Source organism: Pseudorasbora parva, chromosome 8 (genome assembly GCF_024679245.1).
Source record: "Pseudorasbora parva isolate DD20220531a chromosome 8, ASM2467924v1, whole genome shotgun sequence".
NCBI lineage: Eukaryota > Metazoa > Chordata > Actinopteri > Cypriniformes > Gobionidae > Pseudorasbora > Pseudorasbora parva.
In genome coordinates this window covers 32,159,600-32,177,684 of record NC_090179.1, presented here as the reverse complement: position 1 = coordinate 32,177,684, position 18,085 = coordinate 32,159,600, and the positions used below count along the sequence as shown (strand labels likewise).

General features: G+C 40.2%; 1 protein-coding gene across 1 annotated transcript; it reads left to right on the top strand.

The window, feature by feature from the left end:
• The first annotated feature begins 6,441 nt into the window (after positions 1-6,441).
• LOC137084533 (uncharacterized) lies at positions 6,442-13,404 on the top strand. The gene is made up of 3 exons (XM_067450810.1): positions 6,442-6,648; positions 6,774-13,184; positions 13,310-13,404. The coding sequence occupies exon 2, from the start codon at positions 6,995-6,997 to the stop codon at positions 12,917-12,919; it is 5,925 nt and encodes a 1,974-aa protein (XP_067306911.1). The 5' UTR covers positions 6,442-6,648; positions 6,774-6,994; the 3' UTR covers positions 12,920-13,184; positions 13,310-13,404.
• The last annotated feature ends 4,681 nt before the right edge of the window (positions 13,405-18,085 follow it).

Genomic DNA, 18,085 nt, shown 5'->3' with positions numbered 1-18,085 from the left:
TGTTTATTACGATTGTAATAATACAGTTATTATTGTCCTTGAAATGTCGCGACTGACCAGACTAAATTAAAACCTTTCAGAATGTGCTATACAAATAAACTTGCCGTGCTTTTCAGAAGGTAACAGAAGCTCACACTAGGCTATAGTCTATGATAGCAGCACGTTTGGCAGGAATATGTTCGCAGTTTAGGCTATCTCCAGAATGCAGGAAGTCAGCCACAATAACAATACAATAAAATAGCAACTTTTATAAAGGTCAGCGCAGCTGTGCTGTAGGCTTCAAGATAGTCATTTTCATGAACTTTAGGGGGTCAGTGAGGTGTTTGCAGATGAGCATCCGAGTTTAAACTATAGCTTGATGGAAATGCTTTTCAAGATAGCACATTTACTTTTAAGATTGATTTTATATGTTAAAGGTCTACAAACATTTTTGAAGAACAAAAATTCATATAGTTATTAACTTTTTACATATAGGTAGGCGGCCTATGCTTGATTTCTTTCAAATCCTTATCAAATAATCATATTGGAATGGGCATCATTATGGTCATAAAAAATAAATAAAATAAAAAAGCAAATTTTAAAGTAATAGAATACAAATCTCCAGGGTTAAGCTGATGTTCACTCGGTTTCATTAAATCTATTTATTTATTTTAAATAATTAATTTATTTCTGTAGGCTTAGACATTGTAGATTCACATTCACACAAAACCATATATTTTTCTCTAGATGGCGCTGTAACTCCATCAGTCCGCTATGCAGGATGTCACAAGAGCAGACATTCACAAGACAAATCTATTTAATTACTTATTTATTAGCTCAGCATCTTCAGCAATGAATTATTAATGCATGTTTAGGGTCTCTGTGGACTGCATCACACCAAAGGCAATGCTAATGTTATTTTTACAGCATGTTATATAATTGTCTTTATCTGTGCCTTTGTTTGCTTTTTGGTGAAATTCAATTTTACAGCAGATTTGATGAATCTGTGATGCATTAGCTAATGTTTTAACCAACAGAAAAGGATTACTGTCAGCTGTTCACTCCTTTCAGAGATAGGCCTATTTATTTCAAATTCCAACACTAGGTCCTAGGTAATATTTGTCTGCATTTATGCTAATGATAAAGAGAGACATTCTGTAGTCAAGTTCGGGGCATCGTTATTTCTCTGTTTCTTGGCCTCAATCAATATGTGATTAACCAACACAAACATGGATCTTGTTTTAAAAGCTGGGAGCTCAGCAGTGTCCTCGACTCTCTCCAAGCTGTATTGACCCTTAATTCAAGCGGTTTATTATCAATTCATCCGCAGCTCACGTTAGGCCAGGTTATGTATGTGCACCGTAAGCAGCATTGATTTCACGTCACGCTGCCAAAATAGTGATGTCATCTGAGGGAAAGACTTAGATGCACCTCGCCCCAAACCTGACAGTGATCAAAACAGCGCCTGCTGAGAGAAGCCTTTGTAACCCCATGCAGCATTTGATGATGTAGGCTAGCTTACTATTGTCCACTGCACTGACACTGTCTGAGTCTGCGAGTTTTGTCCTTAAGCACAAACAAGTGTACGTAAAAAGAACAAAAACACATGGGTTTTGAATGTATTAACATATTAAACGACTGCAAGATTTAAGTTTAAAGGCCCCATTGAACCTTTTAAAAGGTTTTGTTAGCATCAAGATGCGGCTGTGTCCGAAATCGCGTATATCATAAGTAGGTACTTATTTTGAATAAGTAATTACATCAAGACCGCTAAAAAAGTGTGCGCTATATGAAATTTTAACTTTAGTCATTAACATGAGACCAGCATTCATAAATCATCTCCCATTTGCCTCAAGGGATTGTAAAGTGCCCATCTATGCACTCTTCAGAAGCTCACCGGAAGTAGTAGGTCATCTGGATATTTTTTTTCTACTCTTATGAGTACTGTGAATTCGTATAGGCCTTTTGTCACATACTGTTTTTCACCTACAGTCATGGCCAGATTTATTTATCACCCCTGGTAAATATGATCAAAGATGGCTGTAAATAAATCTGCACTGTTTATCCTTTTGAGCTATCATTCAAAAAAAGAAAAAAAAAAAAAGAGAAAAAATGCACAAAAACCTAACCTTTCACTAGCAGAAAAAAAGGTACATTGCTGTCACCGGGGCGGTACCCTCCAAAACCGAAAAGGTACTAATATGTACCTTTAAGGTATTACTGCACTCTTGAAGTACTGATATGTACCTTTTAAGTTGATATGTACCATTTAGGGGTGAGCATATTACAAAGATGTACCTTTTCACTTTTGTAGCTTAGGGTACTGCAGTGACAGCAATAGACTGTTTTTTCTGAGAGTGTTCATTGAAGTAAAAGAATGGAAATAAATATTTTTCTCTAAAACACGTTGGCCACAATTACTGGCACAACTGGAATGTTTTATGTGTAAAGTATTTCTGAAGTATATTTCCATTTATATATATATATATATATATATATATATATATATATATATATATATATATATATATATATATATATATATATATATATATATATATATATATATATATATATAAATGGAAATATACTTAATATATATATATATTATATCACCAGGGTGACTATAGGAACATGAAATTGTCTAGCTATGACATGTTGTTTCACAGGAGTAAATATGAAGAATCACAAAGGGCGAATTCCCTTACTTATTAATCTCAAAAGATTGATGAACTTCACAAGTGGCTGAAGGAAAATAGCTAAAGCATTGACAGTTCCCATTACCACCATCAGGGCAATAATTAAGAAGTTCCAATCAACTAAAGATGTTAAAGGAAGTGTATGTAAGATTGTGGCCAAAACTGGTACTGCAATCACTATCCCCTCTCCCACTCCCCCCTGACTTGAGGTTTGCCAGATCGGCTGCAGGATCCAGCAGGAACGTTTGTAGCTGCAGCTGTGATGACTAGAGCAGATCTGGCAACCCAGATGCTGAAACACTACTGACTTGTAAGACGTGATTGGTAGATAGGTGGTGGGTGGAGCTTCAGGCCAAAACACAACGTGACAACATCAACATCAGTTGAGGGCTGCAACAACTTTTTACATTTCACTGCCGGTTGTATTCTGTATAACTGTGTATGTGACAAATAAAACTCTTGAACTTGAACTTTTAAATGGCAATATATCGTGGCCGGACTACTGTTGTCAGTGATATAAGTATTTGAAATTAACATGATTTCTTAATGTCTAGTGACATAGCAAAGTCATTTTTGATTAATTAAAATACATTTCTTACATACAGTTCCTTTAAGAATCTGGCTGAAAAAGGACATGTGTCTATATTGTCTTGTCTATAATGCATGGTGAGGAGGATAGTGCAAGTGGACAAAGACTCTCCACGGATTACAGATGTAGAATCACTTAGATTAGTTGAGTCCTGGGCTCAGAAGCCTTTACCAATTCTATAATCACCACATGTTGTTTGGGAGGGATTCAAGAAAAATCTTCCTTGCTCATCTAGAAACACACTCCAGCATATTCAACGGTCAGACACGACTGGAACTTCAAAAGGTACCTGGTTCTGTGGTCAGATGAAACAAACAAAAAAAAGCTTTTTGACAGCCAACCCACCAGATGGGTTTGGTGCAAACAGGGATAAAAAGTAGTCCCGTGACCTGAACCTTATGGAAAATGAGTGAAATGAACTGAAGAGAAGAAGCACCAACATGGCTCTAGAAATCTGAAGGATCTGGAGAGATTCTGTATGAATTTGGTTTCAGATATCATGTCAGGTGTTCTCCAATCTCATCAAGCGTAGAAGAAGACTCAGAGCTGTTATCTTGGAAAAAGGGGGTTGCAAAAAGTATAAAAGGGTGTTAATAATTATGGTCTTTCTTTTCTGTTTGTGTGTGGAGAAAACACATTTATTTCATAATGTGATTTACCCCTCCACATTTAGTTATTTTTAATTTCTGCAGGTGTTTGACTAAACTAATTAAAAAATCATGAAAAAAGTCTGCCATACTTTCCTGCAACTTTAGTCTATGAAATATGATGTGACTAAAGCTATGTTCAGAATGTAATATTAGCTTATTACTTGAATCACAGTTTATACTATTTTTAAATGTACGTGGAGCAATGTTTTGGTGCTACTTAAGAACCACCTTTTCCTGTCTCGGAGCCAGTGCTTTGGGTGTGGAAACACAAAGAACCAATTTAAAACTAGGCTCTGGCTCCGAACTAGCACCAGCACTGCCTTGGTGGAAAAGGGGTAAGAATGTGGAAAAGCAAACAGTTCTTAGAAGGCTCCTCAGTCGAACCAAATATGAACGGACACTAGCACTGGCTCTGAACTTGCACCCAGTTCATTCTGGTTCATGGGTTCTTGGTCACCTCCCTGACTAAGGCCCTTCTCCCCCAATGGCTCAGTTTGGCCGGGTGACCAGCTCTAGGAAAAGCCCTGGTGATTCCAAACTTCTTCCATTTATAGATGATGGAGGCCACTGCGCTTATTGGGACCTTGCAGAAATGTTTCTGTACTCATACCCAGATCTGTGCCTTGATACACTCCTCTCTTGAAGGTCTACAGACAATTCTCTGGACCCCATGGCTTGTGCTGTGGGACCTTATATACGTATAGGTGTCTGCCTTTCCAAATCACGTCGAGTCAACTGAATAAACCACAGGTGGACTCAAGTCAAGATGTAGAAACATCTCAAGGAGGATCAGTGGAAACAGGAGTGTCATGGCAAAGGCTATAAATACTAATGTACATGTGATTTTTTATTTTTTTATTTTTTATAAATTTGCAAAGATTTCTAACAAATGTTTCACATTGTAATTATGGGGTATTGTTTGTAGAGTTGAGGAAAAAAATGAATTTAATCAATTTTGGAATGGAATGGAAAACCTTTGGAAGGCTGTAACATAACAATGTGCGAAAAGTGAAGGGCTGTCAATACTTTCTGGATACACCGTATATACATATATAATCAAAAAGATGATAGCCTATCTCAGATGCATTTGAATGCAAATTAAGTTTTAGAAGTTCGGTCTGGACTTGATCTGTTGTGGAGCCGGACCAGAGCTGTTCGGACCAATCAAATTGTTTGGGCGGGCTTTATACGATGATCAACAGTAACATAATCATCCACGTCACCAAAGAGCGCATGGGTTGAACTAGTTTACTAAATGGAGAACTTGTTCATATATGCATTCATCTTTACTATTTTTCTCAAAAAGGATGATCATGTTGGTAAGTACTCCGTGTATCCTTAAATTATTTTCCCGACACCGGCAAAGATCAGGTCTATCCACTTGAGTTCAGAGGCAGTTTCTTACCTGGTTCGTTTGTAACACGCCTCATAATCACTGCCCAATGGAGCAGAATCAGACTCATATTCTCACTAGAATCTGAGTATGACGACGTCAGGCTATTCTGACCTGGTTCTGAAGGAAGTTCTCTCTGAAGAAAGTTCTCTTTGAAGGAAGTTCTCTCTGAAGGAAGTTCTCTTTGGGCACAGAGGCGAAAGGAAAGAATAACAAAGACAGCAGAGAATAGGGTGTGCGCTAGTCCTATTGATCTTATGGAATTGTCACTGCTTAATGTTTCATGAGCTTAACTAGACAAATCCTTCAGGAGCGGCCCAATATCTTTACAGCAGCACCTTAACTCTCACATATCAATTTGTCCCTTTGTTTGCAAGAAGCTGATAAGGGAAAGAGGGACTTCAATTTGCCGATTACACTGCTTTCTCTCTGCTGCGTCTTGCTCTTTTTCCTGTCAGCCTTTCATCATCAGAAATAGCTGGATCTGGCACACTTTTAATGTGTTTTTAACCCACAGCATTTGTAAAATCTTTACATGAAAGAGTGGTCAAATCAAATACTAAGGTTGTTATTCAAAATATCATGGGGCGAACATTTATTCAAAGTGTGGACAGGGTTTGTGCCATGGTGCATATCATTGAATCTTGCCTAAAATAGTCTCATCTGACTATAAAACATCTTCCCACGTAACGTGGTCATTATTATGCAAAATCTACTTATGCTTTCACATGGATCTCTTAGAGAACTGGCTTCTTTTGTGATGTCAGTGTTTATGCAGAGCTCTTGATATGCTTGACTGGTGCACCTTTACTCTATTCTCTGGGGATCTTGTAGAGTGACCCTTGACCTTTCACAAGTCTCCTTTGAGATCTTTTTTTTTTTTTTTTTTGCAGAAGTTTCATTCTGTATACTTTCTTTCAAACGCTTTTCAGTTCTCATTTTCACAGCTTTCCTGCAGGTTATATCCTTTTATAATGACCCCCAAACTTAGTTTTTTATATCATACTGTGATGGTATTTTAATAACTCACAAACAGAGGTCAAACGTAAGGCAACTGTACCTTCATTAAAGCAATTTTTCATCTGTGTGAAAGCACTGCTTCTGTAAGACAGAGACAAAATACTTGTTCTGCCTTTCAGTCATCTAAGTATAATTTTTATGCATTTAATTTTGATATACTTTCAGTTTCATGCAGACTTTTATTTTGACGTTTGTTTACTGAGTCAATACCGGAAGTAGGAAATCGCGTTAGATACGGCAGACTGTAATGAATGCAGATGTTCATTGCTCCAGAGAAAATGCATCCTTCCTGTTGATTCCCCAGTAGAAGCATCGCTTGTATGTATATAATCTTTGTTCTGACTGAGTTAACTTTAAAGCATATTGATTTTATGCTGTAAAAGTAATGTTAATAGAAACTCTGTGACTTAGCTAATAACAGTATCTTGCTGTTTGTTTCCTAGTTTCACTCTCTCGTCTCTCATCACTCATCTCATATGTATGGATTCAAAACAATGTGAAGAAAATAAATCTGCATACAAAGAACTCAGGATTTCTTCGTGTTCATGAATAGAGAGAGTTTAGCTCACTGTTTAGTTGGAGTTGCTACACCTCAGCGAGAACAGTACAGTGAAAAAGCGTAATCCAGCTGGAGTTTCAACGTCTTGAGAAGCAAGTTAGTAAAATGGAATTAGAAAGGACTGACGATGCATCTGCACGCACAAGAAAATCAAAGAGCTCTCACTCATCGGCATCAAGCGCTGCAGTGAGGGCGCGCGCTAAAGCAGAGGCAGCAAAGGCACGAGCTGCGTTTGCTGAGAAAGAAGCAGAGCTGAAGGTACAAAGTGCAGAGAAGGAAGCAGAACTACAATTAGGAAAAGCGAAGCTAGAAGCTAAACTAGGCGCACTTGAACTTCAAAGAGAGGCGGCCGCAGCCATCGCCCAAGCTGAGGCATTAGAAGCGGCCGAACTAGATCTAGAAGATTCAATCAAGACCGATGTATCTTCTCAAGCTAAATTACGAAATGAAATCGTAACACGCACTAATGAATATATTGAAGCGCAAGCTGTACATAGTATAGCACGAACTCAAGCATCTGCCCATGCAACATTACCTGAGGCAGTATTGTCCGAAGGCAGCTACGCTACATGGAATCCTCTACCAGAATGCAACTTACAGTTACAGGAAGGGCAAGGAGAGGTTGAAACTTATAACAGACCATCTGAGCATAACACAGCACCGGAAAAGCCATTCTTCAGCGACCATGCTAAATTCAGGGATGTAAAGCAGATCAGCACACCACTTAATGGAGGTTATACAGGTCTGGTAAGATATGACGAACATCACAAAACACCTACTAGTGACTGCGGATACCCCGCAAAACCCAAGACAATATATCATCCTCGCAAGTCACCACTTAAAGCAACAGCTCCATCATACATGCCTGTGTATGTACCACCCATCGCAAACGTGACACCTGAAACAGAACACCTGGCACGTTACCTAGCTCGACGTGATTTAGTAAGTACAAGTCTCTACCAATACGATGATAAACCTGAAAATTATTTAGCATGGCAATCATCATTCAGCAATTCTACTACCGGCTTAGGACTCACCTCCACTGAAATGTTAGATTTGCTGATTAAATGGCTCGGACCAGAGTCCGTGAAACACATCAGAAGGATTCGCTCTGTGCATGTCGGAAACCCAGATGTAGCACTTAGAAAGGCCTGGGATCGCCTCCAAGAGTGCTACGCTGCTCCTGAAGTAATGGAGAAGTCGCTCTTTAAGAGGTTGGATGAATTCCCAAGAATATCAACCAAAGATTATGGGAAGCTGAGAGACCTAGGCGATCTTCTTATGGAACTCCAAAGTGCCAGAGAAGAAGGTTACCTCACAGGATTGGCCTACCTGGATACCGCCAGGGGCATTGGGCCCATATTGGAGAAACTCCCTTATGGGCTACAGGAAAAATGGCTCTCAGTTGGCTCTCAATTTAAAGAGGACAACAACGGCCACTTCCCCCCATTCGATTACTTTGCAGATTTCATCTGCCATGAAGCACGCCGGAGGAATGATCCCAGTTTCATCCTTCCATGCACCAGCAACAATGGACTGAAGTCAGAGAAAGTAGTCTCAAATAATTATGGAAGGAAAATATCGGTTCACAAGACCGACATCTCTTCAAGTAAAGACCCACCTGCGAACTCACCTGAGAGAAAGCCCAGTGGCCCAGAGAAAAACTGTCCCATTCACAACAAACCACATTCGCTAAGGAAATGCAGAGTATTTAGAAGAAAGTCTCTTGAAGAAAGAAAGAGTATTCTCAAGGAGAATGGAATTTGTTTCAAGTGCTGCACATCAGCTAGTCATCTTGCAAGAGACTGTAAGGCAACAGTAAAGTGCATGGAGTGTGACAGCGACCGACATCATGCTGCCATGCATCCAGGTCCACCACCTCAAGTCTACAGAAGGTCTACACCCCCACCAGATAATGGCGGGGAGGAAGAGGAGCATGCTAGCAGCAGCACAGCCATCTCCTCACACTGCACCCAGGTATGTGGTCCAGAGCGAACAGCAAGATCCTGCTCAAAGATCTGTCTGGTACGAATATACCCTCAAGGTCAACATGAGAAGGCAATCAACATGTACGTTATTCTGGATGATCAAAGTAACCGTTCACTGGTGCGATCAGATTTCTTCAAACTTTTCAATATCAAGGGCCAACCTTTCCCATACTCACTGAAGACCTGTGCTGGATTGGTGGAGACGTCAGGCAGAAAGGCAGAGGGCTTCCAGGTCGAATCGCTTGATGGGCAGACTAGCCTATTGCTACCACCGCTAATCGAGTGTAATGACATTCTCAATGATCGCTCTGAAATACCAACGCCTGAAGCAGCCCGTTATCATCCACACTTACGAAGTGTAGCAGAACACATACCAGAACTCGACCCCAAGGCAGAAATCCTCATCTTGCTAGGCAGAGACATTGTGAGAGTCCATAAAGTCCGACAGCAAGTGAGCGGACCTCACAACGCCCCTTTTGCACAAAGACTGGATTTGGGATGGGTCCTGGTAGGAGACGTGTGCCTTGGGAATGCACACAAGCCAGCTGTGAGCGCGTTCAAGACAAGTGTGCTAGAGAATGGCCGACCCTCTATTCTAAGACCATGTGAAGGCTTCATGAAGCTGATTGAGGATGTGTCCCTTGGCAGGGAGCAGAAGAACAAACCACACAAGGCATCGTTAGAGTCCCTTGGACTAAAGGTCTTCAACGAGACCGAGTCTGACAACAAACCTGCCCATTCCATGGAGGACACAATCTTTTTGGAAATCATGGACCAAGAAATGTATAGAGATACGTCAAACAACTGGGTCGCTCCTCTCCCCTTTAGAGTTCCCCGTCAACGTTTGTCCAACAACCGTGAACAGGTGTTCACTCGCTTCACCTCCCTGGAGAAAACGCTGTGGAGAAAAACTGAAATGAGGGATCAGTTTCTAGAATTCATGAAGAAAATATTTGACAACAAACATGCAGAAGTGGCTCCGCCACTGGAGGAGAATGAAGAATGTTGGTACCTGCCTACTTTCGGAGTCTACCACCCGCAAAAGCCTGGAAGTATCCGTGTGGTGTTTGACTCCAGCGCAAAGTACTTTGACACATCCCTAAATGGTGTTCTTCTGTCAGGCCCAGACCTCAATAACTCACTCATTGGGGTGTTGATCCGCTTCCGCAAGGAACAGGTAGCAGTGATTGCTGACATACAGCAGATGTTCCACTGCTTTCTTGTCCGCAGAGACCACAGGAACTACCTGAGGTTTTTGTGGTACAGAGACAATGATATGTCTAAAGATATCATCGACTACAGGATGAGGGTCCATGTTTTCGGCAACAGCCCGTCACCATCTGTAGCCATCTACGGACTAAGGAGAGCCATCCATGAAGGTGCACACAAACATGGAAAAGACACAGTCCAGTTTGTCGAACGTCATTTTTACGTAGATGATGGGCTCATCAGTGTGCCAACTGAAGCTGAAGCCATCAGTCTCTTACAGAGAACACAGACCTCTCTCAGTGAGTCGAACCTGAGGCTTCACAAGTTTGCCTCAAACAGGGAAGCCGTCCTTCAGGCCTTTGCATCTGAGGACAGAGCAGCTAAGAAAGACCTCGACCTTAGCGGTGAAGCTACACCAGTGCAACGCAGTTTGGGACTGCTGTGGGAGACAGCATTAGACACATTCACATTCACAGCCTCAGAGCACAAGAAACCCTTCACTCGAAGGGGAGTCCTGTCAACAGTGAATAGCGTCTTCGATCCTTTAGGCATGGTTGCACCTGTAACTATTGAAGGCAAAAGTCTCTTGAGAGAACTCAGTGTCAACACATGTGACTGGGATGCTCCTCTTCCAGAACAAAAGCTGAAGCAATGGGAAGTATGGAGTGAGTCACTGCATGAATTAAGCAAGCTGCATATCCCACGTTCATACACAGCAACGTCACTATCCAATGCTTTACACACGGAGCTATGTGTCTTCTCTGATGCATCCTCAAAGGCCATTGGAGTTGTGGCATATCTTAGGACCATTCAAGCTGAGGGACAAGTCGAAGTAGGATTTATCTTAGGGAAAGCTAAGTTGGCCCCACAGTACGAACCTACCATTCCTCGGTTGGAATTGTGTGCCGCAGTATTAGCCGTAGAAGTCGCCGAACTCATCCAAGATGAACTGGACATGAAGCTTGATGCAATCAAGTTCTTTTGTGACAGCAAGGTCGTGCTCGGATACATTCACAATCAGACAAAACGCTTCTATGTGTACGTTCATAATCGAGTCAGACGAATTCGTCAGTCCACAAGACCTGACCAATGGTTCTATGTCAACACAGAGGACAACCCGGCTGACCACGCATCCAGGTCAGTGCCTGCGTCCCAACTGACAAAGACTATGTGGTTCACTGGACCAGCCTTTTTACACAAACCAGATCCATCTAACACGGATACAAGCCATACATTTGAACTTGTTAACCCAGAATCAGACATGGAAATACGACCTGAAGTGAGTAGTTTTCTTACTCGCATTCAAAACAGAGGACTTACCACCACACGGTTACAGCGCTTTTCAAGCATGCGCTCCCTCACCAGGGCTATTGCCCTACTCATCCACATAGCCAATGCTTACAGACATGACAAGTCCAGTGAATGTAAAGGATGGCACCACTGCAACCTCCCACGCACACCAGATGAGTTGTCTCAGGCAAGACACATCATCATCAGAGCCGCACAGGAAGACGTTTTTGCAAAAGAGCTCAGAGCTCTTGAGCTCGGACAAGCTGTAACCAAGGACAGTGCCCTTCATAAGTTCAGACCTGTTCTTGAAGGTGATCTGATTTGTGTCGGTGGCAGATTAAAACACGCTGACTTGAGCACTCAGGAAAAAAACCCCATCATCCTGCCCAAAACCAGCCATGTTTCTCTGCTGTTGGTGCGACAGTACCATGAAGAGGTAAAGCATCAAGGCCGCCACTTCACCGAAGGAGCCCTGAGAGCAGCGGGCTTCTGGGTCATAGGTGGAAAACGACTTATTGCCTCTGTCTTGCACAAATGTGTAGTGTGCCGAAGGTTGCGCCGAAGAACAGAGGAACAACTTATGGCAGACTTACCTCCAGAACGATTACACACTTGCCCACCCTTCACCTATGTAGGAGTGGATGTATTCGGACCATGGCAAATCGTCTCCAGACGTACACGAGGTGGACAGGCCCAAAGTAAAAGATGGGCAATGCTCTTCTGCTGTATGAGCTCCCGAGCTGTGCACATCGAGATCATCGAGTCCCTAGACACGTCCAGTTGCATTAATGCATTACGACGTTTCTTTGCCATACGGGGACCTGCGAAGCAGATAAGATCAGACTGTGGAACAAATTTTGTAGCCGCTGCAAAAGAACTGGGACTGAGCCGACAACAACCTGACATCACAGTGCAGAACTTCTTGAGTCAAAAAGGGTGTTCATGGGTGTTTAATCCTCCTCATGCGTCCCATATGGGAGGATCATGGGAACGTATGATAAGCCTATCAAGACGGATCCTCGATGCAATCCTGCTCCAAGAGAACATTCAACTCACCCATGATGTCCTGTGCACACTCATGATGGAAGTGACTGCCATAATCAATGCCAGACCTCTCGTTCCAATCTCCACTGACCCAGAGTCACCATTCATATTGTCTCCTGCAATGATACTTACCCAGAAGTTTGGGGTTGCCCCACCGCACGGAGACTTCACAGACAAGGATCTTCTCAGCAGACAATGGAAACAAGTCCAAGCTCTCGCTGACAGATTCTGGCGTCGCTGGCGTCAGGAGTTCCTCCCCACTCTGCAAGCCCGCCAGAAATGGCGGGATTCCCAACGAGACCTGAAAGAAGGGGACATTGTGCTCCTGAAGGACAGTCAAGCTGCACGTAATTCGTGGCCTATGGCGAGGATCACAGCTGTCTTCCCTGGGAGTGACAGCAAAGTAAGGAAAGTAGAGCTCAGGACTTCAGCTCAAGGTTCTGCAAAGGTGTTCTTGAGACCAGTGTCAGAAGTAGTTCTTCTTATGCCCAAAGACTAAGGTTCAGAGACATTTTATAGTTAATAGTGACCTTTAAGGTCAGACGGGGAGTGTTCTGCCTTTCAGTCATCTAAGTATAATTTTTATGCATTTAATTTTGATATACTTTCAGTTTCATGCAGACTTTTATTTTGACGTTTGTTTACTGAGTCAATACCGGAAGTAGGAAATCGCGTTAGATACGGCAGACTGTAATGAATGCAGATGTTCATTGCTCCAGAGAAAATGCATCCTTCCTGTTGATTCCCCAGTAGAAGCATCGCTTGTATGTATATAATCTTTGTTCTGACTGAGTTAACTTTAAAGCATATTGATTTTATGCTGTAAAAGTAATGTTAATAGAAACTCTGTGACTTAGCTAATAACAGTATCTTGCTGTTTGTTTCCTAGTTTCACTCTCTCGTCTCTCATCACTCATCTCATATGTATGGATTCAAAACAATGTGAAGAAAATAAATCTGCATACAAAGAACTCAGGATTTCTTCGTGTTCATGAATAGAGAGAGTTTAGCTCACTGTTTAGTTGGAGTTGCTACACCTCAGCGAGAACAGTACAATACTTTCTCGACAATACAGAGAGGTTTAAAAGTCTATAATGAAATTTTTGCAGTTCAAAGTTATAGTACACAAAAAATAAACAAAGAAACGGTCACACTTTAGATTAGGGTATAATTTTTAACAAACTATTAACTACTAACTACAAAGTTTTTGTAGTGTTTAAGTTTAGGTATTGAGTAGGCTCAAGGAAAGTATTTTATAAGCACTAATAAACAGCCAATATCCTAGTAATATGCATGCTAATAAGCAAGTTAATAGTGAGAATTGGACCCTAATCTAAAGTGTTACCAAAGAAACTTGTGTAACTTGAATGAGAATTTCAGATTTCTAGGTAACTTATGAAATGTAATATTCAGCTCTGGAAAAAATTAAGAGACCAACATTAAGAAATCAATGTTAAGTGGTCTCTTATTTTTTTCAGAGCTGTAGATGTTTTTAACTAATGTCAGATGTTCTTGGTTCTTGGAAACATAAACTTACTCAAATGATTCTGGAGAACATGATAATCAGTGAATTGTTGTGCTGAAAATAATGAAAACATTGTGCTGGATTAAATAAATGCAAAACAGCACAACATCCTGAAGTGGACTGAAATGGAAAATTATTTGAATGTGACACTGATTTATCTTTGAACTAAAATTATATGGTGGGGTTCAAATTTGAACAATTTGAACCCCACCATATCATTTTAGTTGATATGGCTGTATTTCCTATTGAAACAGCCATTGTTAAAAATAAAAGTCCACTTAATTGTAGTGCATGTGCATTTCAATTTTTCTAAAAAAGAACACAAGACTAAAAAAAATGTAATATGAAATACAACGCCTGGGAATCCTCAAAAAGTATCCATGTATGGATGGAACTGGAACTCCAGTTGACCCCTTTTCCTTCTTTGAACCATATTTGATAGACACTGACCACTGCAGACCAGGAACACCCCACAAGAGCTGCAGTTTTGGAGATGCTCTGACCCAGTCATCTACCCATCAAAATTTGGCCCTTGTCAAACTCGTATCCTTTACGCTTCACTTGTTTCACAATCCAAAATGTTCACTTGCTGCCTAATATTCTAACAGTAAAGAGCTGTACTGTACTGTAAAGAGCAGTAAAGTGTTATTCATCTGTCAGTGGTCACACACACACACACACACACACACACACACACACACACACACACACACACACACACACACACACACACACACACACACACACACACATTAACTTTTTGAAATTAACATTAACAAAGATAAATACATGCTTTATAAGGGCAGTTCATCATTAGTTCATGTTAATTGTTGTAGTTAACTATATGTTAACTAATGACCATTATTCTAAAGTATGTATATATATATATATATATATATAGGAATTGTTGTTTAAGGAAAAGGAAAGAAGGGACTAGGGCATATATTTATTTTAGGGTAAACTAACCCTTAACCTTGTGACAGTTTAAATAATAATAAAAAAAAACATATAATTTGAGTGAGCTCTACTTTTATGACAAGGTCAGGTCATTAACAATCACTGATGAAATGTAAATTTTGATTAGGAAAAATTATTCTAAAAAGATAAAGTTGTTCTTAACATATCAGAGGAGTTGAAGATAACATATGCGTCTGCTGCTGCCAGACCTTCACAGAGAGTAAAGAACAGATCGTTGCTGCTGTCGGTTTGCTTAAAACACAACAGCACTGTGGCATTGCTCTTATTTACAGCACCATCATGCTCATAAAGCAGGCCATATGCCCTTGTGTTAGACTGGGAAAAATATGCCGTACATAACGATCTGTGAGCTTTTGGCAGAGGGAAGCTTGAACAAGGTCTTAAGGTGAAGGAAAAAGACGTTGTCTTTAGAAACAAAGCCACTGAGATAACAAGGTCACAACAATAATGTCAAAGCAATTTGAATATCAGAAATGATGTAAGCACTATTCATAAAGCACTAATCATTTCTCTAAGGATGAAAGTTTGTTGAAGAGGGAAAAATATTGCAGATTATAAGAGGAGCTGAGATGTATGGAATGTTTCTGGCATGTTTCACACAAACAAGCAACTATACACACAACTTTGATATTGTGTTATCTAATGCAGTGACATTCAAAAATGTGTAAGTGTATGCAGTGTCCAAACACACACACACGCACGCGCACACGCACACGCACACGCACACGCACACGCACACGCACACGCACGCACACACACACGCACACACACACACACACACACACACACACACACACACACACGCACGCACACACGCACGCACGCACGCGCGCACACACACACACACGTAAGCAGTAAGCAACATCCTGTATACCAAGTGTTCAACCTCAGCGGACAGCCCCACACATATTCATGAGTAATTGCCTCTATTTATAAGACAAGACCCACACCTCACTAATTAGCCCAAATATAAATTACAGAGCTTTGGCCTTCACCAGAGCTTAATTTGAAGAGTACCCTCAATTCACATGTGAAATATGTTAACTAAAGTTAGAGCTGTTGGCAAAACAGTATCCTGGCCCAGTTTTATATTTAGAATTATATTTAGTGTTAGACACAAAAATCATTATTTTTGTAGTACTGGTATTACAGTAATTAAATTATAATTTGAATGAGGTTTGTGTAGTGAATCATCACCTTATACCAAAACCTAGTGAGCTTTCTAAAGTAGCATCAAAACTAAACTGGAACATAAGTGACTGATTTGGAACACTCTATATAAACTCATACAAATAGCACACCTCACACGTAGCACAAGAAAAAGACTTACAACGGATTTCAATAGAGTACAAAAGTGCCTGTCCACTTTTGGAGAGACTTTGGTTCCTGTAGTGAAAAAGTAAAAATAAAATAAAATTCAAAAAAGTATTTAAAAACTGGACAAAGGTATTATGGTGTTAATGAGGAAAAGAACCACCGTGAACGATATAAATAAAAATGCTTTTAAGATGTTGATTATAGAAACAGTATATTTTATTTTTTACAGCAAAATATACATATACATAAAAATTGAAATGGTTAATTTCAGAGGTTTGAGAGTGCAGGGAGACTCGATTACATCATTTACTGTACCTCATGTGAGTGAGCGGAGCTTAAGAGCTAATTTGGTGCTAAAGAGCTAATTATAAAATCCAAATAGCGAGGTATAAACAAACAAACAAACAAAAAGATTGTTTTTCTTACACTGTAAAACAAAAAAAATGTCTCCAATGTTCTGGAGAAAATGTTCTGGTGACTGAAATTTTTCAGTTGGCTGAATTGAAATTCTGTAAATTTATGCAATTTAAAGGTCCCGTTCTTCGTGTGTTTTCGAAGCTTTGATTATGTTTACAGTGTGCAATATGACGTTCATGTTTCGCGTGTAAAAAAACAGTATTTTTCACACAATTTACTTATCTGTACAGCGCTGTTTTCTCTGTCCTAAAAATGGCCTGATGATTTCCTTGTTCTATGAAGTCCCTCCTTCAGAAACACGTAACGAGTTCTGATTGGGCCAGCGCTTCCCGTGTTGTGATTGGACAGCCGCTTAGCGCACTTTGCCCGGAAAGGTCCCGCCTCTTACCATAACGGGGAGATTCAAGCGCTGAATGCGCGCTCTTCTCCACGTGAGAGCAACAAGACCACGCCCCCTATTTTGCGTGTTCTTGTGGGCGGAGGCTTAGTCAACAAACGGTTCTAGTGATGTCATTCCTGAAGGAAGTGCAGGGGTGTAGTCCAAACCGGCCGTTCGCTGTAGGCTTTGAAAGGGAACTTCTGTTAAATAAAATATCTCGCTTGGCATTGAACTTTGAAATTTATAATTTTACAGGTATTATTTATGCTCCAACAGCAACATTTCACACTAACTAAAGTTTGAAAGATGGAATCGCAAAGAATGGGATCTTTAACTCCAATTCAATTTTGATGTGATCAGTCACTTGAAATTTTTCGATTGGAGACCTACATTTTTTTTTTACAGTGTAGAATTACAAGTTTATATTTCACATTTCTGACTTTATAACTGGCAGCTGAGTTCATATCAGACAATTCTGAGAAAATAAGTCAGAATTTGCAAGATTTAAACTAACAATTGGAAGAAAAAGTCACAATTGTGAAATAATTAAAAAACATTTTTTTTTTTTTTTTTTTTGTGGCGGAAACAATCTTCCATACTATGCGGAGCCATGGATAACAGCTAGATTTTCATCAGGAATTATGCTGTTAAATAGTTGAAAGAATAAGAATCCATTTCAAGAATGTGGGCTGATGACTTTAACAAAAGCATATACCATCAATCATCAACCTTCACAGCATGTTGTTTGAAATGTATTATTTATTGTTAAAAATCCATTCTCCTATGGAAAAAATGAATGAGTTCAACACAATTTCATGGCAATTGTAACTACTTTACATTTTTGCAAATTGGCCGGTAGCTAATTTGTATATATGAATTCATTCAATGTCATTCGTATGTTTTCTTATTTACTTAAATCCAGTGGCAGTTCATCATCTCGAAAAGTACTTATATTTTCTTGTTAGATTGATTTGGACTATTACACATTCCAGGCCAACCTGGAAGTTAGCATGACCACCCCAGTCCCTTCAAAAAACAAAACAAAAAAA